This window comes from Teleopsis dalmanni, chromosome 1, assembly GCF_002237135.1.
Source record: "Teleopsis dalmanni isolate 2A chromosome 1, ASM223713v2, whole genome shotgun sequence".
Taxonomy (NCBI): Eukaryota; Metazoa; Arthropoda; class Insecta; order Diptera; family Diopsidae; genus Teleopsis; species Teleopsis dalmanni.
In genome coordinates this window covers 43,829,714-43,856,559 of record NC_051846.1, presented here as the reverse complement: position 1 = coordinate 43,856,559, position 26,846 = coordinate 43,829,714, and the positions used below count along the sequence as shown (strand labels likewise).

The 26,846-nt window shown below is 31.0% G+C and overlaps 1 protein-coding gene across 1 annotated transcript in view; it reads left to right on the top strand.

Annotated features, from left to right (window-relative positions):
- Nucleotides 1–26,846, top strand: part of LOC119680344 (kin of IRRE-like protein 2) — a 51,551-nt gene that overhangs the window by 6,528 nt on the left and 18,177 nt on the right. Inside the window, exons 2-4 of the mRNA XM_038093115.1 lie at nucleotides 4,369–4,579; nucleotides 5,264–5,391; nucleotides 21,903–22,084. Of these exons, the coding sequence (XP_037949043.1) occupies nucleotides 4,369–4,579; nucleotides 5,264–5,391; nucleotides 21,903–22,084 (521 nt within the window). The remainder of the gene's footprint in view (nucleotides 1–4,368; nucleotides 4,580–5,263; nucleotides 5,392–21,902; nucleotides 22,085–26,846) is intronic.

Below are 26,846 nucleotides of genomic sequence, written 5' to 3'. Positions count from 1 at the left end.
CGATCATTTAGGAAATTTCCTACACAATGATTAATTTTTCTCTTTCATGTACAAGCATTGAGATTTTCGTTCCTTGTTATTCATATCTCCTCGATCTTTTAAAAATGTCCTACTCATTAATCAATTTCTTCTATTTTATATGTAAGCCTTTCGATTTTCGTTCCTTGTTATTCTTATCTCCCCGATCTTTAAGGAAATTTCCTATCCAATGATCAATTTTTTTTCTTTCATGTACAAGCATTGAGATAGTCATTACTTATTATTCATAACTCCTTGATATTTTAGGAAATATCCTATCCATTGTTTAATTTTTTCTCTTTCATGTACAAGCATTAAGATAGTCATTACTTATTATTCCTATCTCCCTGATCTCTCAGGGAATTTCCTACCCATTGATCAATATCTTCTAATTCATATGCAAGCCGTGAGATAGCCATTACTTCTCATTCAGAACTCCTTGATTTTTTACGAAATGTTCTACCCATTGATCAATTTTTTCGCTCTCATGTACAAGCATTGATATAATCAATACTTATTATTCACAACTCCTTGATCTTTTAGAAAATTTCTTACCCATTGATCAGTTTCTTCTCTTTCATATGCAAGCCTTGAGATTTTCGTTCCTTGTTATTCATATCTCGTCGATTTTTTAGAAAATTTCCTACTCATTGATCAATTTTTCTCTTTCATGTGCAAGCCGTGAGATAATCATTACTTATTATTCATAACTCCTCGATCTTTTAGAAAATTTCCTATCCGTTAATCATTCTTCCCTATGACAATTCTTCTCTTTCATATGCAAGCCTGGAGATTTTCATTTCTTATAACTCAAAACTCTCCACTCATTTGTGCAACTTTTGTCCCATTGTGCTGCGTGCCGCATTCACGCTCAGTTATATGCGCAGTGCGTTGGTGTTGTTATGTTAGTTGGTCGTACGCTGAGGGGAAAAAACACTTGTGAATTTACTTATCAGATTCTTGCATATGCACACCCACCTATACAGGCATGCACTTGACATTAATACATAACTGTAAACGTGAGTAAATGTATGTTTGTATGTCCTATGCAAATGTGTGGGTGGTGCATGTAATACTTATATTGCAGACGCATTCAGCTCAAGGCTGAAAAGTTTTTCACTTTCTTTTATTTAAAAAATTTTTTTTGTTTTTTTTGCCTGCCAATGTCTTCGGTACTCTTTTTTTGATTTTAAAAAAAGTAAAAAAAGGGTAATAACAATGGCGAAATTGTATTTTGCTTGAGTGCTGCACTTGAGCGGTGCGTTACGTTGAAGTGGTTAAACAAAACAAAAAAAAAATAAAATTTAAAAAAAAACCTTGCCTTTTTTTTTAATATTTTTTCAAATTTGCTCAGCAACGCATTTGAGTATTAAATTATTTAAATAATTCATAAAATTGTGCATTTTAAGGAAATTGCAACTTGTGCAGTGAAATCTGCTGCATTGCTCTCGTGTAAGTCGTGTGGTTTATTACTTAAAGCGAAAATAATTTTGCATATTTCTTCATTTAAATATGCAAAATGCGCTTCGGATATTTACAAAAGTTCTTATTTCCTTTTTATGTAATAATTTTTTATTATGCAAACTTAATTAAATATTGCAATAAAAATTTTAGTCCGCACTTCGAGCACTGTAAGCATTTTTCGCCATAATTTAAAAATATTATGCAAATTTTTTTCTCTTAATTAAGTTGAGAAATTAAAATTCCATTTAGTTGAGTGAAAAATAGAAATTTTCCCAAAAGAAGTACTAGGTTTTTCACTTTTTAATACTTTGATTTCAATTCAAAGAATTTGACACAATGAGCCAACCGCACAGAAGGTATTACTTCTGGAATTACCAACATTTTAACATTTTAAATTGGCTTTTAGTTTTTCAGCATAAATAGAAACTTTGTTTAACATTCTGTTAAGGAAAAATGTTAAGTGCTCTTGTTTTGCATCGCTTATTCCAGCTTTTAGTTGGAAGTTGCGAATTTCAACTAATTTAACATTGTTCCTTCTTTTGCCTTCACTGCTTGGTTTCATGTTTCGTTAAACAGTAAATTTTGTACTGAAGTTACTTTAAAATTTTTAAATTACGATTTCGGTTCAGTTATACTTTAATAAAAATTTATGTAACACTGAGTTACATAAAAAACGGATATTATTTATTTACTTGTTTTTTTTTTTTTGTACGGAGTGGGGGTTTAAAAATAAATGCCCAACGTATCGTCACTATATCGTCGCAATAGTGGTATGGCTGGTGTGCACAGATTAAAACCAATCCCCCGCATGTGCCAGACCGTTTCTACCCTGGAACTTTATCGGGAATACTTCAGGATAGTAACCCTGTGTTGGTTATACATTAAAAAATTTTGTTTCTCTTCGTTAGTGTGCCTCCAAGCCTTACTGGGCCTTTGTTTGTTTAGCGAAAAATTATTTAAAAAGGTTTTCAAAGTCTTAGTCTAGTTGTGTGATATTATTTAAATTGCTTGCAGTCTTTTTAATAGATAGATTGTAAATAAATATAAAACAAAATTGAAAACAATAATAATAAGCATATCAAGATAAAACTATTTGTGCAATAAAATAGTCCTCATAACATCTGTAAGCAGTTTGCTCGACAGATGGGCATGTCATATTGGATAAAAAAATAAAGCTTTGTAATGTTGGTTCAATACTACAATTTACAGAGAAAGTTAAGACATAAAAAATAGTGTTAAATCCACGAATGTAGCATAATGGATCCATAGGTCTCAATATGAAATCCACAAACAGTAATAATATAATTAAAAAGTTCTTAATAAAAATTTTTTTCACGCTTCATTTATGGTAAACTATTAAATTTCGAAAATTTTTAAGTTTTTGGTTCCATTGTTCATATTGCACTTGATTTAACTAAAGTAAGGAATCAATTAAAATATAATTTAAGATATTTATTAAGATCTTTATTAAGAAAGAACTTATATATCATAGCACATTTTATTGAAGTGAAAAAATAGTGTGTGTTCAACCAAAAATAGAATATTACAATATTGTAAATTTTTTAAAATTGTATTCTAAAACTTATAATATTTTATGACAATCAAACATTTTATTTTAAATTTTTTTAGCTCTATTATCTTTTGGCTTAATACAAGAACTATTATTTTTGATTATATTTGAAAGTATATAATTTTAATTTACCTTCATAAAAAATTTAATATTGCTTTCTCAAACTAATGATATTTTATGACAGTCAAAAATTTTGTTTTAAATTTTTTGCATTCCTTCTTTTTCGGTTTTAAGACTCGTAAGTTTAGGAACTATCGTTTTCAATTATATTTGGAAATAATTAAATTTAATTCTCCTACACAACAAAGACTAATTTTAGCTTAAGATATAATGTTCCATTATTAACCTTCACTGAACATACGCACTCATAAAACAAACTTTTCAACAACTTCATAAGTTAAATATACACTGCGTGTAATATTTTTCTTTTATTACTTCAAAGTTGACAGCACGGAAAGAGCAGCAGCGATCGTAGTTTTGACTAATGTATATATAATTTGTTAATTTGTAATGTGTGTTTGTGCAACTATTGTTTGTACACACATACAACTTGAATTATGTAATGTAATTTAGTAACTCAATACACAAAATTCGGCATCATTACGTTTGAGTTAGTTGCTTGGCTGTAAGGGTACTCACATAAGTTTCGAGTTATTTTAAAGGAGAAACTATTTATAATTTACAATTTTTAAGCACGAAATAAGTTGAAACTTCATATCCTGTAAGTTAGTTAGTTACCCGCTTACTTGCGTACTTGGCTTGCAAGTTAAAATTTTCACAACATTTATTATTTAACTAAAAGTAACTTTGCGTGTACTTGTGTGTACTTGTGTGTTCTGTTAGCACACACAATAAAACCACAACAGTCAGCTAAATGAGACTAATGCGTACTTTAGTACAATTATCAAATTTATAACATTAATATCTTTAGCTCATGCTTGTGCTACGATTACCAGCACTTGAAAGCAATTCTGGGTAAATATAAAAACCCTCTGAAAACCTCAAAAAAGATTAAATTTGCTCCGAATGCGATAAAGCAGCACAACTTAATAAATCGTATTTATAATATTTGTTTTTTGTAAGGAGTTGGTACTTTTACTGCAAATACGAGAAGATACTCACTCATTCACTTGGTTTAATTTATTAAAGCTTTAAATGCAAAAATATTTCTCCTGCAAAGCCTCAAGATACGTACATTTAATTTATTTAGTATGTGGCAACAATATGTAACATTTCCTTGCCTTTTCTTCATATAATGTTTATGTATATTCGTATTCTTTTGTGTAAAATGTGTAATGTGTTTAATATAATTGCAGGTTTCCTGGATACGGCATCGCGATATTCACATACTCACTGTTGGCTCTTATACTTATACATCGGATCAACGCTTTCAGGCTACACATCATCAGGACACTGATGACTGGACATTGCAAATAAAATGGGCGCAAAAACGGGATGCCGGCATGTATGAGTGTCAAATATCGACGCAACCCGTGCGTAGTTATTTTGTCCGCCTTAATGTTGTGGGTGAGTAATCAAATTTTTCCTTTTTATATCTTTTATATGCTTTTGTATTCCATTATTTTGTTTTTTTATTTTTTATTTGGAGTTCTTGTTAGTTTTTTTTTGTTGTTTTGTTTTTACCCCATACATCAATGTTTTTGACCTTATTTTTATGCTGTTTGATGTAGTAGGAAACACAAAAAAAAATATATAACATAAAAATAAGAAGAAAAAAATCATAAAAAAATACTTTAACATAAACAATCGAAAAAAATTGTTTAACATATAAATTACGTTTATGCCGTCATTTTGTTACTATTCCCAAAATGTTTGTTTTTGTTTGTTTTTATTTGACAGTAATGCCATTTTATCTTCACTGACTTGTGCTCCTTTTGTATTTAGTATTTATACTTATTTGTATATCACATTTCTTCTCTTCTTATTTTATATGCGTGTCGTTTTGCAACGTCTTCTCCTTCCTGCTGGCAACACTCACACACACTCACACTTGCTGCTTCGTCGACTCGTATTTACACTTTTGCATTGTACAATGTTTGCTGCTCCTAACTGTCAACTGTTAACTGCTGCTGACTGTTACTTCAACTTCAACTGTACTTCAACTACGGCTGCGACTGTGACTTCGACTGCGACTGCGACTGCCACTAATGCCTAAACACGCTGTGTATGTGCCTTTTTGTGTGTCAACAGTGCCAACGGCCACCATTCTTGGCGGACCTGACCTTCATGTCGACAAGGGCAGCACCATAAATCTCACTTGCACAGTCAAATTCAGCCCGGAACCGCCAGCATACATATTCTGGTACCATCACGAAGAGGTAATTAAAATTTACTGCTTTTCTCCCCTTGCCTTTTTTTTGTTTTTTTGTTTTTTTGTTACTTACAATTATTGTTTTTTTCTTCTTCTTTCCTAAAAAACTTTCTCATTATTTTTTTGTTTTTTTTTATTTTTTTAACTTTTCTTCATTTTTTTTCCCATTCGTTTGTTGCGCGCAGCATACATTGGGTGTGTTGCAGCAATGAATAACGCACAACTTTGTTGCATTGTCCTTTAATTTGGGTTTGGGCATTGAAAACTGCGCGCGAATTGGACTCAATTTCGGTTGCTTTCAATTTATTTCAAATGAAAAAGTTCAACTGAAGCAAAAACAATAAAAATACGAGAATAAATGAAAAAAGTGCTTCCAGTTTTAAAATATTTTCGCAAAATATGTCACGCCGAAAGATAACATTCACTGCATTTGTTTCAGTGATTTTGGCGAATTTGATTCGGCACGGCTCGGCTCGGCTCAGTTCAGTTCAGTTTGAGTTCCCGGTATTCACTTCTCGGTTATTGTTATTTAGTCTATTTTAAAAATTTTCTATTTATGTACAATAAATTTTTATTGTAGCTGATTTAGAAAAAATCCTACTGGCAAAACAAAAAATACTAATAAAAACTTTACGACAGATACTTTATGAAAGTATTTTTTAAGCTTAATTGTGATTTGTTGTTACTGCTAACATCCTTGATTTATTATTATTTTTTGTTAGTCCGTTGAATTTTCTAAGGCATTAAATTAACAAAATGAAATGGAAGACATATAAATATATTTTTTTTTTTATTAAATTTTCATGGTTTGAAGTTAATTTTTGAATTTCCTTGGCGTATATATAAAATTTTTATATAAGTGAAACTGAAGAAATGTACTTACATTATAGATTTTTTGATATATATTATTTTATAAGGAGGTTTCGAAAAGTAGTGAACTATAACAACAAAAATTCTTTTAAATTATTTTAATTAATTGAATTTTTGGCTGACCATATAGCTCTATCGAATTTTGCCAAATACCCATCATCAGTGGTCTACGATAAGATGGTCTTAAGTCCATTCAGCTGACTGCTGATTTGACATTGGAGTAGTAGTTATTCAGGTTCCAACGATTGTCACACACCGATGCAAAAGTTCTTTTTGTTTTGTACTATTAAGCCTTGCTTGACGTCACATGATTCCAAATTGCCTCTGGGCATAAGCTATCTACAAATTGCCTCCCTCATTGCCTTGTAACTGCCACTTCTCTGTGTTCAATAATATTGATGTATGATTTGCCAAGGTGTGAATTGGCTGTTATAATTTCGTTTAATGTTATTCTGCGGCAGGTAATTTTAGTTCTTACTCTTCTTCTATTATAATTCGCAAGGGAATTATAGGTAAGGGCTTGAAGACAAACTTCACTCAGCCAATTCAGCTTAAAATAGCTCCCTGAATTATCCACAAATTATTGTTTTCAGTCAACTGCAAGCAGACGGGTCACCCACTTCGAAAAGTGCTTTCTCATAGACAAATGTTCATACAATATGAAGCCGACGTTTTTCCAGAAATGTTTAAGTTATCAGTTATCTCCTGTAAGTTCAAGTTTGCGGTTCTCCGAAACAATTTTGTGAATTTTTTTTATATATTATAACATCACCACAAATTTTGCGTGACCATCGTGTGATCGGTGTTTGTACGGTCCTTTTAAGAGTCTCAGCAAATCACTTTCCTACCTACATTTGATAGAGAAAAGTCTGGATAGCTATTACTGTTGCAACATTTTATACCATCAAAAAGTAGTGATAAATCAAGACAATATCAAAAAACTGCCTTGAATCCATTGTTCTGATAATATAAAGAGCAGAGTCACTAAAACAGCTAAAAATAAATGAGTAATAATTCAAATGTCATGAAAGGTTGACATGTGTTATTTGAGAGTTGCCACTTTTAAATATATATATAGAGATTTTTCATTAGTGGTGCTGCTAGTATATCATCCTACGGTCTTATCAGCCGATGTGCTACTTAGATGCTGTGACCACCAGCGCGATGTATTGTATATATACAAATCGTTACCAATGTAGAAAACAATTTGCAAATGCATTGTTGAACTATCTGTATTATTCTAAGTGAATGTTAAATAACGTAGAAACAAATGATGCAACTATAATAGACCGTATGGATAAGTAGAAGTGACCATTGTGCTGACTATTTGTAAAGGATGTGGCATATCAAGCAGTAAATTGACATTTAAAAAAATATGTACATTCATGCAGGCAAGACGTAATTCATATGCTACCTTACTGCAACCTAAAAGGATTAAAACAAGTTTATTCCTTTATCAGCTTGTTGTCAAAATTTTATATATTAACAGCACCTGGAGTTTTAAACTATAGAAAACTCGATCGAAAAAATCTATTTAGTAGAAAAAGGATTGAAAGGTGTTAAAACACATTTGCCAGCCGATTAGAATATTGTTATGTCTTATAATGAAGCGATTAAAAGATGCATGATGGAGGGAAAATAAGGTTGGATTCATTTATTAACATTTTTTAATCTTTCACTATAAACATAACACAGTGAAAGCTCTCTAAAGCGAGATTTGACAAGAATAGTATTTCTGTCGGGTTAAGTGAGTTGTGCACTCAAAAGGAATAGCATCTCTGTCGCATTAGGAGAATTATCCATTCAAAAGAACATTGGACATGATTAGCAAAAACTGTCATTGGCCACTTTTCACAGTTAAATATGAAATACTTCTCAAATATTTATGAAAGCATGAGTCAAATGTATCTTTCAAAGTTTTAGAAAAATGCACACAAATCAAAAGTTTGAATTCGTTTTAAATTTTAAACTATAGTTATAAGGAGCATGGTGCATGGTCACACAGAAAGATATAATATTGCGAGGATCTACCATTCAAATCTGTGGACCGAAGCAATATTGTGGATTAAGTTGGTCTACAATTAGATCTCAGATTGATTAATGGTTTTCAGCCGAGAGAAGTCGCTAGTGGCGCGACATTCCAAGTAACCGTCAGGCTAAGGAGCTGGTTTATCCCTACAATTATGGTAAGGTATCCTTCTTCAGCAGAAGAGAGTTGGGGTTGCTGGTAAGATATTTAACGGGTCACCATGGACTGCTTTATCACCTTAACAAAATGGGGCTGTTCGAAGAAATAGATTGTCGAGTCTACATAGAAGCAGACGAGACTTCCAGTCACATTTTCTGTGACTGTCCAGTCTTGATCTGGGCCAGGAGTTCGTCACTAGGTAGAAAACTACTCTTCCCCTCCTACATTAGAAGGTCTTCAACGGCCGACATCCTGACTTTCATTCAAAAGACGGAATGTCTTCTGTTCGGTTGGGGTCTATTGCAGCACAAAAGATCAACTATGGTCGCAGTGCTCCGCTACGTTGGTAGATAGAACCCGTTTATTTCTATTCTTATAAGAAGCACTGTATTAATTCTTGTTAATATAAGATAATATATAAGATTGTATGCTAAGAAAGTTTTACTAAATGACTAAAATTAACCTTTAACAATTTGACTAACCTTCTCATATACTTCTTTAAAACTAAAACGAAAAGTATATGTATGTTCAATTTTTTACTCAAAATGAATTCAATAACTGTTTAAAATTCATTAAAAATTCATTACTTCTCGACTCTCTGCGATAAAATGTAAAAATATTCTATTTTCACCTTCGGGAATATGTTATTAATTTTTAGTATTTTTATGTTTCGTAAATTGATTTTGTTAATTTAAAATTTAAAAATCCATTTGACACTGTTTGCGAAAAGTATCTTTCTTAATAATTTAACAAATATTTACAAAAAACAGTTTAGCTGAATTAAAAAAGGACACAAATGCCATTTACACTTGTGTAAATATTAATTAAACTAAAACACGGCACGCACACACACACACACAAGCGCACACACAAGCAAAACATGCACACAGTAGTAGAGACAGAGGTCGTGCCAGTATCGCTGCACGAAGCGCTACGGGAAAAGCGAGAAGAAAATATGAGAAATATAAAAATGGAATTATAAAATACAAGATACCGAAATGGTTACTTTATGCCTTTGTCCTTACAGGAATTAATAACGACTTTAAAATGTTTGTTATTTTGTTTGCTATAATTTCATAATGTTTTCCCTTTGCGACAATTTCTATTTTAATTTGGCAACTGAAGGCTTTAGCACAAAAAATATCGCCAAAAAAATGTGATAACGAAATATTCACGAAAAAAAATAAAATACAAAAATATATGTAAAAATAAAAGAAAAAAGTATGAAAAAAAAATATTAAAAAAATATAGTAAAGGAACAACAGAACAAATATTAAGTAAAGAAAGGAAAAAACGCGACCCTAAAGCAAGTTAAGAAGCGCAACAAGACAGAATTAAAATTGAAATTAAGCAAAAATAACAAACAAAAAAGGAAGAAGAAATGGAGAAGTACCGCTGCTGAGGAGCAGAAAATACTAGAAATAATCTTAGCCAGTTAGTATGGGACCATTTTTGTTGTCACATTGTTTGGATTGTAACAAACGAATTTTTATGATTCTGTGGAGATGAGAAAAAATCAACACAAAATAAATTAACAGAAAAATAATCTAAAAGAATAAATAAATAAATTCCACTTGAATATTAACGTTTCAAGCTGAACTCCATCATAAATTAAACAGGAAACTGCATTGTATGAAACAGAAAAAAATTGCAGACATAAATACAAAGATAAAATGAAAAATAATGCAAATAAAAAAAAAAGCTTAAAAGCAGAACAAAATGAAAAATTAAAAATGAAAATAAGAAAAACATGAAGAAAAAATGTTGAAAAAATAATCACAAAGGGGGCATTAAAAGGCAACAAAATCGCTGGAAAATAAGCAAAAGTTTAAGCTCAATGCATCCGAATGTTGAGTATAATCTGCTGCGTTAATTGCCGCTTAAAAGTATTTAGTAAAAGATTATTGTAGCATATGCCAAGGGGCAGCAGTCCATAGTATCTGCAATAGCAGTGGCAGCAGATACAAAAGCAAGAACAAAACGAAAAAAAAAACAATACACCAACAACAAAATGGTTGAACAGTAGAATAGTAGAACAGCAGCAGCTGCATTCAGCTTTCAGTTTCAGTCGTCGCCCACCTATAAGCGCATAAATTTAATTCAATGAATTCAACCTGGCCAAGTGGAATTTTTTTTTGTATGGAAATTAAGTTACGTTGATGAATAACAAAAATGCTAACTAAAATGAGAAAAAAAATTAAATGTAAAGAAATTTTTGCATTAAACTTACCAGCAACTTGCATTTTAACCGTTACCAGTAGCAAATTATGGTAGGAAAAATTACAAAAAATAAGAATGAGAATTAAAAGAAGCAAACACCAATAACTAAGGAAATCTACAGCAGTGACGACGCGTGCCCTATCTGGAAGGGTGTGCGGCTCTTCTACAAAATTAAATAAATCAAAAATGATAAATTGAAATAGATGATATTTTATTAACAATAACTATATTATAACATTCAACAATTCATTAACCGAATAACATATTAAATAAATTAAATTAAAAACTTGAAAACTAGGCTACCTTCTTATTTAGATAATAGGTTTTATAACTATATTTTATAAAAATATATATGGTACACTTATATTACATTTATTAATAAATTATTATAATTATTGGTTCATTTTTTTTCTAATCATAAAAATAAATTTTACTAAATACGTATTTAATACAAAATCTCGTTAAAATAAATTATTGAATTTAATAGCGGAAAATAGATTTAAAATCAAAATAGCCATTTACTTGTACAACAGCTCCAATCTACGATTACTTTTTAAAAAATTATTTATAACATCAGGGTAAAAGGTCGGTTTAAACTGAATTTCTTTTAAGAATGACTTTTCTATTGATATTAAGGCTAAATCAGATAGACGGCTTTCTTGCATTTTACTTCGTGCATATGTTTTAATTCTTTTCAACGCTGAGAAAGATCTTTCAACTGTTGCAATAGTAGTTGGTACTGTTAAAATTAAACAACTTAATTTATATACCTCTGTAAGTGTGTCTTTTAAGTCCAAATTAATCAGTAATGGAGGCATATCTTTTACTAAAACGCCGCAAAAATTATTGTTGGAATAGATAACATTTAACTCGTTTTTTAATTTAACAACTTCAAAAAATTTACCATACAACTCATTTAAACAATTAAAAAGATTAACTGGAAAATCATTTCTATATAATTCAAATTTTTTTGAATTTAATAGTTCAATAAATTTTAAATCATTTAATGCCTTAAATCTTAATACCATTTGATTATAAATGGTATCTATAACTTTACAATAGATACCCCGATAACGAATTTTATGTTCTTCTGCCGTTTCACCACGTTTAAGACGTATTTCAGCTTTCTTCAAAGTATCATCAAAAGTCATATTAAATTTTTCTCTGCACAACATAACGTTCCGTTTAGCTATTTCGATATTTTCTAAACAAAAGCACACATCGAATGATTTATTTTGTAATATATCAAATAAAATATCGGTTTGAGAAAATATTTTGTCAAAGGTTGACAAAAAAAATACTGTATTAAATTCTCCCAAAAAGTGACGAAATCCTCTAGCTTCTACTGCATCAGATGCCCAGTTGTCAGGATCCTCAATCATTTCCTCAAAAAGGTTGATTAAATCATTATAGTGAGCCCACACAGTGTTCACCATTCGAGATGTATAATTCCATCTTGTTGGTGCAGCAGTAGGTAGTCTTCTTCTGACTATATCATCCAACAAATGCGTTCTTTTCGACGAATGAGAAAAAAATGACGACATTCCGGACAGAGTAGTAAAAAAAATTTTTACTTCACTAATAAAATTTACACTTTGTGACAATACTAAATTTAACACATGTGCGTTGCAATGAATGAACGCAGCTTGTGGGAAGTTTTCTCTGACTTTAGCTTGAGTGCCATTCAAATCACTTGCCATAACTGCAGCACCATCATAGGTTTGCGCAACAAGTTTGTCACCCCAATTTTTCATTTTAATAATATTAATTATTTTATTTGATATAGCAGCCGCTGAACGATCTGCACTTAAGTCCCAAAATTTATAAAATCTCTCTCTTGGTAAGCCATTGCCATCAACATATCGAAAAACAAGAGAAAGTTGTGATTTTTTTCCAATGTCTGTAGTTTCATCTAACATGACTGAAATGAATGATGATTTGTTAATTTCTTCCTCTATACAATCAGATATGACAGAAGCCACAGCGTTTATTAATTCATTTTGAATAGAGCTTGATGTTCCTGTAAACGTAGTAGCAGTAGTTAAATGACGTTCTAATTTATTATCATATTTAGCTAGTAAGTTTAGCAGCTCCTTATAGTTTCCTTTATTATTCGAACTCTGGGACTCATCATTACCCCTAAAAGCAAGTTCTTGAGTCCCTAAAAAGCAAACACAATCTATTAGGCGTTCTAAAATTTTACGGTTTTCTGAAACCTGTTGATTGTGTCGAGTTGTTGCTATTTTTTGTTGTTCGTCTAGGGAAAACTCAATTCTTGTGTTTCCAAACGTTTTTAAGGAAACAACACTATTAATATGTGCTTGTGTCAGTTGATGTTTATTCATAGCAGTAGCCAAGTGATTTAAGTCACTATATCCAGAAGTCCAAACACCTCTTTCTTTAGATGTAGTAAATAAAAGGCATGGCCAGCAAAACAATTTATTTATTAAAGAACAGCCACATAACCAAGATTTCTCATCATAATTGGATGACTGAAAATGTCTACTGAAGGATCTGCCTCGGCATTTACTCACGCAAGTCATATTGGGAAGTTTTGGTGTTGGTCTTCCAACTTGCACCAATTCCAATTTTTCTTGAAAACTCAATAGAGAAAAGTTTTTTTTTAAAAGATTTTCAATAGCACAACCACACTCCATAGTTATAAATTGATTTAAAAGATGCTGAAAAAAAAAATTTTTTTATAACGCTGAAACTCTAGAAATAATTCGTTCCAATACTGAGGATCTTTAAACATGATTTAACTGAATTGCAACATAAACAGTTAAAACTACTATTTATTTTAAAATTCGACATAGGCATTCAATATTAATTCATTTTATATCTAAATAATATCTTTAACACTGTAAATTGTAATTATTTACATTGAAAAAAAATTAAACTGTTTTTACAACAAAAAACTGTATACACGCAAAAAAAAACTGACATGTATTATATTACCTTACATTAGAGACACAACATTAACATTTGCATTATATGCAATATAGATTATCAATAAAAGTTTTTTGAGTATTAAAATATTAAACGCCTGAATTGTTATATATGCATATTTATTTACCGTTTTAAAATAACTTTAAACAATTATTAATTTATATGCGATTTTATATATAAATTTAATATTATATCAAAACGGAATAAACACAACTTTTTACATACTTTTTATAACATCAACCCAACTTTTTTCAAACAAAAGAGTTTTAACTCAGAACCATACATGTTTATGCAGTGATCAAACAAAATCAAACCCACTTGCAACGTATAAATGTGCGCACACGTACTCCGCACAGTGAGCGCCAGAAATTCGTGGGTGCTACTGTTAAAAGGGGAGAGACGAAATGTGATAGAAATGTATGGCGAGATGAGCTGCAAACTTCAGCAGCTCATACAACCACTTTGGCAAATCATCATGTTGGATTCGTATGCATGCAGTTGATATTCGAATAGAACAGAAAATTACTCTCATACAATTCCCACATATAAATCTCTATTTCTGATATTACGAACGGGAGCACACGCACAATATTTTGTTCATATGTAACGTATGAATGTGCTGCCAACTTCTTTGCACACAAAGGGGAGAGACGAAATATAATAGAAAAGTTCTGTGATTTGAGCTGCAAATATATGAGCACAACTAACAAGTATAGCACCTAACAGAAGCAAATTGATTGAGTTTTCATAGACAATTATATTTAATTGTTTTTGCTAAAACTTTAATCTTTAAAAATATATGTATGGAAATGTAATAAATAATAATAATTCTTGATGTGAAGATACTTAATAAATTTATATATGTTATTTGACATTTTGCAAATTATGTTAGGGTGTTCACCGCACACCTCCGCACCTTAGAGCAGTCGTCACTGATCTACAGTGTACTTCAACTAATTGCTTTATATCCTTAAATGAGCTACTTTTGTTTTTGTGCAAGCACTAAAACCTAAGCTACACGTTTCACTTCATTGCAGTTGTAACTGCAGTTGCATTTCCACTAAACTGGTGAATTCATTGCATTCGCATTAGGATTCGTTTGCGGTTTGCAGTTTAATTTAGTAAGCGCGCCTCTGGTAGTTTTTTATACTTTTAATTAAGCTGCGTTCGCAACTGCAGCACGCATACTACAACAACACTGGCAGCGCTGGCAATAATGTTTTCCCATATTATTCACTACAAAGAACACTGCTGCCACACTCGTATATTTATGCGTTCTTTTATACTACATACTGTACTATATTTGTAGTACAGTGCAGTTTGTATGTAAGTACAGTACGCATTGTTTTAAAACAACAAGGGTGCACGATTAAATGAGGTTTAAACAAATTAGCTGTTAATTACGTTAATGAAATAAGGTTCTTTATATAATTTACTAACATTTTTTTTTTCATTTAATATTCACGTTTTTGCAGTTGATTTTCAATTGCTTGCTTTTTAAAGAGTTGCACTTTTTTTTTTAAATATGATATAATTTATTCCATTGAGTTGTTGTGTGCAAGTTTTATGGACATTGCATAAAATATTCCACGTTAGTTGAACGAAGAGATGGTTATAAAATACGTACCTGCATATTTATTGCCAATTTTTATAAATATTTATTTCATTTTTTTATGATCCAATGCCACAATCAAGGATAACGTTTTTTAACCGGTCGTCAGCTTTTTATGTATGCTAATAAAAGTGACGATATAAAACCGCTGGCATTGTTACGTATTCAGATAATCACGTAGCTATAAAATTTCCCCTAACTTGTTTAATTCAACTTTGATCAAAGCTTTTAGTATTTCTTATCTAAGTTCAATAGTACTATCAAGTTAACATTCTGATGTATACGTGGCCATTAGAAATTTCACGATAACGAAAAAGTTTAGAAAATGTACATAGCACGTTGTGTTAACTCCCTTCACAAATCATTTTATGGGTTAACTGTTAACTTATTATTTATTTAAACTATTTTTTATTACAACTGTTTTTAATTATGAGAAAACGACCAGGAATACTTCGTAGATTCGTAGAGGTTCGTAGATTTCCTAATTTGAGTCTCTATTTCATATATCCCTTATTAAAAAAATTTTTATATTTTCACTTTTCACAAATCATTTTACGGAGTAACTACTATCGGATTGCATTATTACCTAAAAATATCAAACATAAGTTATGAGGACCATTGCCTAATCACAAAATCGTAACACAATTCGCATCAACAAAAAAATGTTGATGTTCTTTAAAGACATATTCCTGAACTCAGACTGATAATTAATCACTGACGATTGGGTCATGTTAAACAGGTTGTCGAATGGTCATATGACAAATGATCACTGCGACACAAAACAAAAATATGTTTTGGCTTCGAATTCCGTCGTTTTTTAATACATGCGTACATAAGGGATTCCCATTTAATTTCTTGTAGGTCACACTTCTTATAAGGGGATTTACGTGTATAAAATTATTAGTTAATAGGTGTTAGTTTACATTTGTGTTGTAAAGTGGAATGGTAAGTGTATGCTTTGTATAGCTGAAAAGTGAGTCAAAAGCGAAAACAAATTTTCTTGGAATAAAACATTTTAAACTTGGAGAAAAGCCTTCTGACATTGCCAGAATTCTGAGTATTTGACTTGATTATTTGTATTTATACATGATTAAATACTTCCAAGATCTGTTGTTGATGCGTGTTTGATAATCACTGAAGCATATCTATGATTCGTCAAAAACATTAATTAAATAAAAATAAAATTTTAATTGTTTTAATTAATTGCTACTTATCTTTGTTTTTATTTACATTATTTTAGATTAGTAAATATTAGTTACCAAAAATATTGTAAATATATTAGTATGTATTTCTTTATCACGCTTAATTTTAAACAAATTTATTTAAGAATTCAATATTCTAGTGATCACGAAATCTTATTTGATTGAAACGTCACTCATTGTGGATGATTCGTTGATGTTTTCATTGTGAATGAAAATAATTTAATATCTTATATCCTTCTATATTTCATATATTATATCCTTGTTATTTTCATTGTGTATGAAAATATTTCAATATCTTATATCCTCTCAGATTCTGTATATTACATCCTTGATGGATGAAAATTTTTCAATATCTTATATCATTCTATATTCTATATATTATATCCTTGAAATTTTCATTATGGATGAAAATATCTTATTCAATATCTTATATCCTTCCATATTCTATATATTATATCCTTGTTATTTTCATGGTGGATGAAAATATTTCAATATCTTATATCCTTCCAGATGCTGTATATTACATCCTTGATGGATGAAAATATTTCAATATCTTATATCCTTCTATATTCTATACATTATATCCTTGATATTTTCATTTTAGATGAACATATTTCAATATCTTATATTCTTCTTTATGCAACCTTAGCTTTTGTGCTAAAGTATCTTTTATGTCGTATCGTCTACTAATTTCTTCTGTAATCTTCACCTCAAGTATGTCATATCGCAGATGCGTATGTCTTAAAAAGACTTTCAAAGTACTCATGTTTATAAGTTTTTTATAAGTTGTTTATAAGTTCGTTATAAAAAATGCTTTAAATATAATTTTTATTGTTAGCACCGAAGTACTTCTTCGGCATACATGCCCCTCATCCATTACAGCTTTAATTTTCCATGGTTTATTTGGCATATTTTTGCCGCTAACATAAATTAGTTGTGGGCAGTGATAAATAACGACAGCAATTTTATATCGCCAACTTTACAACTTAAAGTACATAATTTTTTAATCTGTTTTTATCTGCACTTCAACTTAACATTGTTTGGAGAATGTTCACATGCAAGTGTGCATACTTAACCGAGTTCCCCTCCTCTTCAATGTCGTAATGATCCATTGCATTTCGCAACAAAATATATGAAATTTTATTGCTTACAACAAGCTTCTTACATTCCGAGAACTGAGAGGGAAAGGATAATAAAATTTTAAAATGACTACATAAAAAATTTTAACACGAGTAAACCCAAAAAGCGTTGGTTTCCCAGAAAGTAAAGGACGTAGGAATATATGTAGAGCATTTTTGTAATATTTTACTTTTTAACTTAAGGAAATGCTCATATGTGTTGCATGATGTGTTGCATTGACAGTGCATAAATCCTTTTTATTTGCGTACTTGCACTCATTACATTTATCCTCACCGCATACTTATCAATTCACCACAGCGCAGATGTTGCCACATGTTTCACTTAAGATTTAAATAATTTCATTATTTATGGAGACGGAACTCTTGTAATTGCTACTTTAAATCTGTTATTGCAAAATTTTTATTTATTTTTTTTTCATAGTATTGTATTCATACCGTAAAGTAAATGAAATAAATTTAATAAAAATATTTTACGGATATGCAAAATTTTTGTAAGAAATTGAAAATAAGAAAAATTCTCCAAATTTATTTAAATTGTAATTTCGGTAGTTAATATTTATCATTAAAGATTTAAAAATGTGAAATTAAATCAAGTAAACTTTTCATGCAAATCAGATTTGTTATCGCATAATTTCTATTCAAGTCAGAACGTTACTATCTTTCATTTCGCACCGTAGCCCACAATGCTTTCACATTTCCACATCACCTTTCTCCACCGCAATGCTGTGCTTTCACCGAACCTCAGTTGGCAGCTGCCTATAATTTCCCTTTTAACTGCCAAAAATTACAATACAAATATGAATTTTATGTCAATGAATGCGTTGATAACGCGTTGTCAGCGCCACAGCCCTCTATGGCCACACTGGCTCTTCACTCCACTGGCTCCATAACCAAGACGATGTACGTTTGAATAAAACAAGGAATTAGCCGAGGAAACTTTCTCGACATTTTGTTTCGATTGCTTTAATGATTTTTATTTTGTCTTCGGCAACTTCTTGATGCTTTCGCAAATATTTTCGATTAGTCGAGATTAGGAAACGACTTTGCGGTATTAGCGTTGTTGATTTTTTATTAGAATTGATGTGCGTATGCCGTCGTGGGCGGAAGGATGTACGCTATCTGCCACTGCAGAATCTTGAAAGGGACTCAAATGCTCATAACAAATGCGAATTGTTAACACAAATGTTGATGTTTATTCGTTAAATATGCAACTTCAACGGATTCGAGCAGGACTTAGGAGAATTTTGGCCATTTTTTACTTCAAATGTGGCCAAATTGAGTATTAAGTTGACTTTTATTCTGTTTTTGGATTACTTCGAAAACTAATAATTTTTCAGTTACATTTGTAGAAGGAAGTTATTATTGGCTTCTTACTGACAGAACAAATAAAAATATTGTGTGTAAAGCAATTTACTGTCTTCAATTGAATAGTTGGAATAAATTTCAATCTTTTGGAGTAATGCGGGTATATGCATGTTATATATGTGTATAAAGTAAAATAAAGTAAGCTTTAATAATAATTGAAACCATTAAAATATAGCCATCTAAAATAGTTATCTTGTTTTGGTAATATAATTTATTTACTTATAATTAAATCTGAGAAATAATTCTAAGACCAGGAAAAAAAGATCTCTGGCCAGCTAGCCAAAAAAATTTTTAGTCAGCCAAAAAGATCTTTGGTCAGCCAAAAATCCATTTACTTAAAAATAATAAAAAATTTTTGTTGTTGCAATTTGACTACTGTTCATTCAAAATATCTCTATTGAGAACAATAACTTATTTAGAATTTTAGTTTTTTTCATCAAAACAGACGCTAAAAATCAATTTAATATATAGATTATTTAGTAAATCGGCTGTTCCAAATTTTAATACAAAAAACATAAAAATCGTCTATAATGTGGGTGCATGCTATATATTGAATTATTATCCCGTAAAATCTCTGCAGCATAAATATTGAAAGAAAAATGAATACTAATATTGATTTAAATAACTTCATTATTAATAAATCTTATTGTTCACATTAGCTCAATTTGTACATTATATATCTGATCTTATTTGACAATTTTTTTTCTCTTATATCACTCATTGTTGTTAAAAATTTTTGAATTCTTTCATATAATGAATGTTTAGTTCTTTATAGTTTTATTAATTAACGCACAAAACTTTTTATCCCCCATTTTTATAGGTTTGCTGGTATTTATCTATGTTAAACAGCTGTCTAAATTGAAAACTCTGCCATATCGGAGAAATAATTTAGACTATAGATTATAAATATTGTCAGACAAAAAAAAAATGTTACAGAAATATTTCAAATATTTTTGGAGTTATCTCAGAGTTATTATTGAACAACCGTCGTAAATATGTACTGTCCAGCCAGCACTCATTGCACATCAACTCTTTTATTTCTATTATATTTCTAAAATTTTAGTTCGCATACATATACCTTGATAAGGTATTTTAATTATCGTAGCATTTTAAAAGTATTGGACCACTGATACCGACCTAGACTTAGTAATGTCTGTCTCCTCTCTTTTTCTCTGAGTATCGCTAAATATCCATTATTAGTGGTTTTTTGGAATTGTTTGTAGAATAAATAGTCGATATAACATAAATTATCATGTATTTCTTGATTTTAAATTATATATTTTAAAATCATTATGGCAACTGCATTTATTCGTATACTTTTGCATTTGAAATTAATATTTAGTGCAGTGGCGTAACTACAGGGAAGCAACTGGAAGCAACGCTTTCGGGCCCCCGAATTTAGGGGGCCCCACTATAAATTTTTGTATTTATTTTTAATAAATTCTCAAAAGTGGGACGAAAGTTTTTTTGTTGGAATAACTTCATATTGCATTTTATAAAAGATACGTAAATTTTAAATTTAAAGTACATAATATGTATGTACTTCAAATAAAATATTAAACCTATTTATAAAATAAAAAAGTTTTTCTAAGAAAAATATGTGTCTTAATCGAGAGACTTATATGGAAGCTATATCTAGATTTAAACCTATTTGAAAATAATTTTGTACGTTGTCTTTTGCAAATATCAGTACTGTATACACCAAATTCCATTTGAATACCTTTATTAAAAACGGAGAAACCTCATATCCGATTGTTAAGTTTATATCACAGATACAAGAAATAGACGTCCAATTTCAATCAAACCAAATGGCTCCCGAAAAGTATGTGTGTAAAGTTTCGTTCGAAGAGTTCAATAGCTGAGAGAGTAGTTTGAACTGAAAAAGTGTATATATATTGTACTGATATATACTTAATGATATTTCCGACGTTTCCTTTAATGCGTTACGAAAATCTTGACAAACCTTATATATCCTTTTTACATTTTTTCGTGTAAAGAGTATAAAAAGAGGGGCCCCTTAGTATGTTGGTAGGGGCCCCTTAGTTAGAATTTGCTTACAGGCCTAAAAAATGTAGTTACGCCACTGATTTAGTGCAAGTTTATATAATCTTATTATATACAATATAATACAAAAGACAGTAGTATACCTCGTTTATAGTGTATTAAGTATAGTTAAGTACTATTTACAATGTAATACTGATTTTATTTTAAATTACTTTAATAATAGTTTAATGAAAACATAATATCCACTTTTAAATGAAAACTAAATTTTCCTTAATGCTTGAAAAGTTAAGTGGAAGAGACTTTGGATAATATCTCATGAATATTAATGAAAAGAAATGTTTTCTCTTTATTGGTAGGAATAATCAAAACACATTTAAAATGTCCTTACCAAGCATAAAGAAAAGAAACTGTCAGGATGCTTATATCCGATTTTCGTATCAGCATGAAGAGCGCCTGCTTTTAATTAAACATTAAAATTTAAATGACCACAATGGCCAAAGTCATTAAAATTTTATCGTATAAAACGCTACTTCATTTTCACTTTTAATTGTCAAATTATAAATTAAAATCTCCCTGGTCAATATATATATATACAAAAAATACAAAAAAATTATATAAAATAATTATAATAAAAATTGAGAAAACCAAAAAAAAAACATGAATAAGAAAAGCTTGAAAATGTTTACTTGTATAAGCGATCGAATGACAAAGCCCAGCATATTTCAGAAATAATGACAGCAAATTCTGTTGTGTTTTAATGAGACGAAACGAAAACAAAAAGTCCAAAATAATCAGGGCCTTCCACATTCTGGAAGAGAAACGTGAACAAAAAGAATTGTTCTTTAATGTAATGTTGGCGAAAATCATGTAGCGAAATATTTCACATATTTTTCTACTTTCTTATTGCATTTGTTGTGCTTGTAAGTGTAAGTGTAAGTGTATTTTTCATTTTCACATTTTATTTTTCAGGTCATTAATTATGATTCGTCAAGAGGCGGTGTTTCCGTAATTACCGAAAAGGGCGATGTGACAACATCATTTCTGCTCATACAGAATGCGGATTTGGCTGATTCGGGCAAATACTCGTGCGCGCCCTCGAACGCAGATGTTGCCAGCGTGCGTGTACATGTACTAAATGGTAAGTACATCCGGTTTAAAAACACTTTCCGTGATATATTTACTCATACTGTACACTGTACACTGTACAGTATGTACACTACGCAGTGCAAGCAGTGCCAGCAGTGCCAGCAATGCCAACAGTAAAAACAAAAATTTTAACCATTATTGTAGCGAAAAACATATTTTTAGCCATACGTACGAACAAACGACGGCGTTGCCGGACTTACGAATCGACTTACTTCTGCTCTGCACACATATTAAAATGGTTTGACATTGCAATATGCGACGACAATATTTGTATGAGGGTTAGCAATTGACAAAGGGCTACGCTTGTATGGGTGTTAGTGACAGCAGTGCTGCCAGCTAAGTGTTACATTAATTGAAGCGCCAAATTTTCAGGACATTTGCATTTGTGGTACATACGTGCAATACATGAGTGCTAAAGTAATAGCAGAGCCTTGTGGTAATTTCGATTATAACAAAAACATACGCTTCACTATACAACACACACACACACACACATAAGTGCTGTCGCATATATTGTCACACATACTCCACATACATGCATGCCATTCCGCATGCACACATGCCTAATGGCATTTATGCAGAAACATACGCTTTGACAGCACAATCACGCAGCCAAAATGACTGCTGGTTATGGACGGGGTGTGGGGTGTGGGAAAAGAGCAAATGTGAAATGCAAAACAAAAACAAAAAATGAAAAATTTCACACTTGACATATTTTTTGATTTGATTTTTAATTTGAAGTGAGTTTCGAATTAAAATATTAGTTGCCAAAATATAAATCAACGAATTATGCGTTATTATTTTATTTATTTTTTAATGAAATTTAGTTAATAGATTAATATAATATTTTTCTTTATTATTTTGTATTTCATTTAAAAATTTTTTGTTAATTCAAATGTTTTTCTAAGTTAACAAATAATTACTTTCATGGCACAACTAAAATCATTCTGCACTGCTGCTCGAGTTGTGAAATCAGCGTTGCGAGTTAAGTTGGTTACGGCTGTCAACGCAAATGTCCTTCGTTGTCACGTTTCCGTTTCGTGTTCTTGGTAGGCTACATTATTGAGATTGTTGGTCGGTTGGCTTCCACACTGCGTACACATTTTAATGTTAAATTGTACGTTTTAATTTTTGTGTTCAAAAAAAAAAAAATGAAAAAAAAAATTCGTTATTGTTGTGCGATGTGCAACAGCAAATTTTGACATTCTCTAAATTCTAATTAGTTCCATGTTTACGGTTTGCGTATTTCCTTTCCATCTAAAAATATGCAATTTAAAGCAATGTAAATATTAACAATTTTTTCATATATAATTATTGTTGCACAATTATTTATTCTCTGTACTCTTCACAAACCTAACGCAAAAAGTAGATATTATAGCCGTGTGCGAGTTCGAGTAAATTAAAATTTCCTCGGGATTTTTTGCACTCCATATATTTTTTTGTAAATATTTATTTATTTCACTTTTTTTTTAATTCTGGTTAAAAGTTTTCAAAATTATTTATTTATTTATTAAACATCTTATAAAATTTTCACAATGGCAACACCTAATTAAACTAATATTTAACTAATTTACCCTACTCGAAATTCTGGCAAATACCAATATTTGCTGTCATACCGACATAATTTACTATTTCCCTCAATTTACCATCAATTTACTTGAACTCGCACACGGCTAATGTTGTACACATTGTATGTATCTAACGATGTGAAATTCATAAAAATTCCAAACTATTTCAAATCATATTAAGATGATATCAGTTTTGTAGTTGTAGTTGAATAAACATATATCATATCTTGAAAACCATGTGCATCCGCTGGCTAGACAAATTCCACTAGACTGACACCGAGTGATAGACTCGTCATACTGCCTTCCTAAAGATCACCCTGAAATAAGCTTATTGAAAGGCCACTTAAAATAATTTTCAAATGTTTGTATATTTCATTATAGTACTATTTTACATAAATTAGTTTGTAATGTAATGTGAAAAGATTGTATTACAAACCTTTAAGGTTTTATATTTAGCGTGCAATATTTAAAGTCACGAACAATCTATTCGTATTGAGGTACAACTCTAATGACTAGAAATCTAACAGCTAAGGAAGGGGCTCTTCTCCCTAACATTCACTTCTCAGATATAGGCATTCTACTTGCTACAGTTTAACTGGCAATTAAACAAAAATATAACCAAACAATGCTGGGTTGATGAACCTCATTGTCAGATATCTAGGTTGACTTGGTCTTATTTAAACAAGAAACGAACAAGTCAGCTACTTCAACTAAGGCGAAATCTGCTCAGCACCACGGTATCTCTGCTGTCGGAACACTGCGAAATAAGAAGTTATGCTATGAGACTGGATCTACCCTATAATGATTTTTGTCGAAGTTATGACTCTGAGGCTAAGGCGGAGACCGTGCTCCATCTCATGGTACAGTGTCCTTCATTCGCTAGAAGAAAATTAAAAATCTTCGGATCCCCTTTTCTCACCGATCTGACTGTGCTGTCATTCTGTAATGTTCGGCCAAGTTTATAGAACTAGCAGGTTGGTTTTCCTTTACCTAATGGGGGAGTCCTTACCTTTTACGGCATTGGCTGTATACTGATTTAAGTCTATGTACGTACCAATGCTATTCCTGTGGTACTACACTGGGTCATCATTTGAGCTCAAGAGGGGTTTTTGGAAACAAGGCCACCACTTCAACCAACCTACATAGGACTTTTACAATTGTAACTTCTGATATTCTAATCAAATATGGTATAAGAGCATTTTTACTATATATTTGAATACCACTATAGAAAAAATTTTCAACTTAAATTAAGTCACAAATAGTTCCATTCATAGGAAACTATAAAATCAACTTTCATTGAGTGAAATATAGGTGCGACATTGTCAAAAGTTTGAAACTGATATCAATTTGAAGTTATTTGTAGCTATATTGAGTTAGACTACTTAGATTTATTCATGTTAGATAATTCAGTACTACTTTATAGTAGGGTATCTTGAACTTTTTTACAATATAACTGAAAGAAAATATTTTTTGGATTACAGTCAACTAACACATCATCGGGATACCTAAGAAAACAAATAACTTTTTAGCAAAACTTAAATTTATTCATCAACATAGTCTCCTTTAAGAATAATACAATCATTTTAGTGTTTCGTTAACATTTCAATATCTCACTTGCAGAGTGTTTTATCTCTGGCCTTGTTGAGGCGTTAAATTTTTCAATTGAGACAAATCTCTTTCCTTGCAACATTTTTTATGAGACCTGCGAAGAGGTAGTAGTCATTTGGACTATTTCTGGCGAATACAGTGGGTGCAGAAATGATGTGACGTGTATTTTGACCACGACTTGTGACAATCGCATTATTTTTATGACAGAGGACTTTTTTTCTTCTTTATAAGGGATCGTTTTTTCGCTTTATCCTCGTTTTAATTCTATTTAGGCCTTATCGATATAGATAGTCTATTTTTTTTCAATATTACTGATAAACAAAATTCTATGTACATCCCAAAATACGGGCGCTATAACCTTGTCAGCTGTCTGTTACGTTTTTAGTAGCTTAGGGTGAGGTTCTTCCTCTACTACCCACTCAGCCGACAACTAATTACACACTGGAGTGAAGTGGTGGATCCAAGTTTCATTTATTGTTATATATCAGTACAAAAAATCTTTTTTATCTAGCTTCAGTAACTCCACACAACTCTCAGAATTATCGACACATTGTCGTTTTGTGAGTTGTCAGTAAACATGACACTCACTTCGAAAAAAGTTTTAATTAGACACATGTTCATGCAAAATGCAAACGACAGGTTCCTTTGAAATTTTTAAGGTATATAATATGTCTTTAAGACTATAAAGACAACTGTATGAAAAAAGCATTATTGAAGATATTTATAACTACTTAATCCAAATGCAGTTAAGTCTCTTCGAATTTCAAGCTTAAACCAAAGTTAAAAGAAAACAGCAGAACTGATTACTTTCACATCAAAATGTGACAACAAATTTCCGCCAAAAAGTTTTCAAAAACCTTACCGAGTATAACTCACTAATCGCGCTTTTAATAATGTCAATTAAAATCAAATTAATTCTCATGATGTGGTTAATTACATTCAAATGAACATGAGCAAAACGTACGAAGCAGAAAATGTTCATTAGAATTACGAAGTTAAGAAGCGAAAAAATCAACGCGAAGTTAAAACTTCATTCATGTGGCAGCCTTGGCAGTCCTGGAAGCCCTGGCAGCGATTGCAAATTATGTCGAACACAACAGTGAGCCAGCCAGGCTTCAAATTAGACTGCAAGCATTACAGAAACACGGAAGCGCTTATCATTGGTGACAGGTAAATTAACAGAAAAAATGGCGGCGAACTGACACAAGAGCAATGTTAAAAGCAGTCTACCAAAAGTAGGTAACAACATAACGACAACAACAGCGTAAACATAATAGCAACAACAACAACAGCAACAAAACCGTAAGAAAAAACAATAAATAACAATCAAAAAACCGACATCAATGGCAAAACGTCAAATATGGCAAGAGCACTTTAACTGATGGTGCACAGCGGTTTCATACCATCTACTCGTTTATTGGATGTGTGTGTGTGTGTGTTGAGTTGCTTTTAGTGCTTGATTTTAGCACTTTACTTTGGTATATGGCAAGTTTTGCCAACTGTATATTGCTGCCAGTTTGCTTGCAGCAATCATGCTGTTTTCGGCATGTTGATGTGTATGTGTGCATGTGGATAGTACTATTGCTAATGT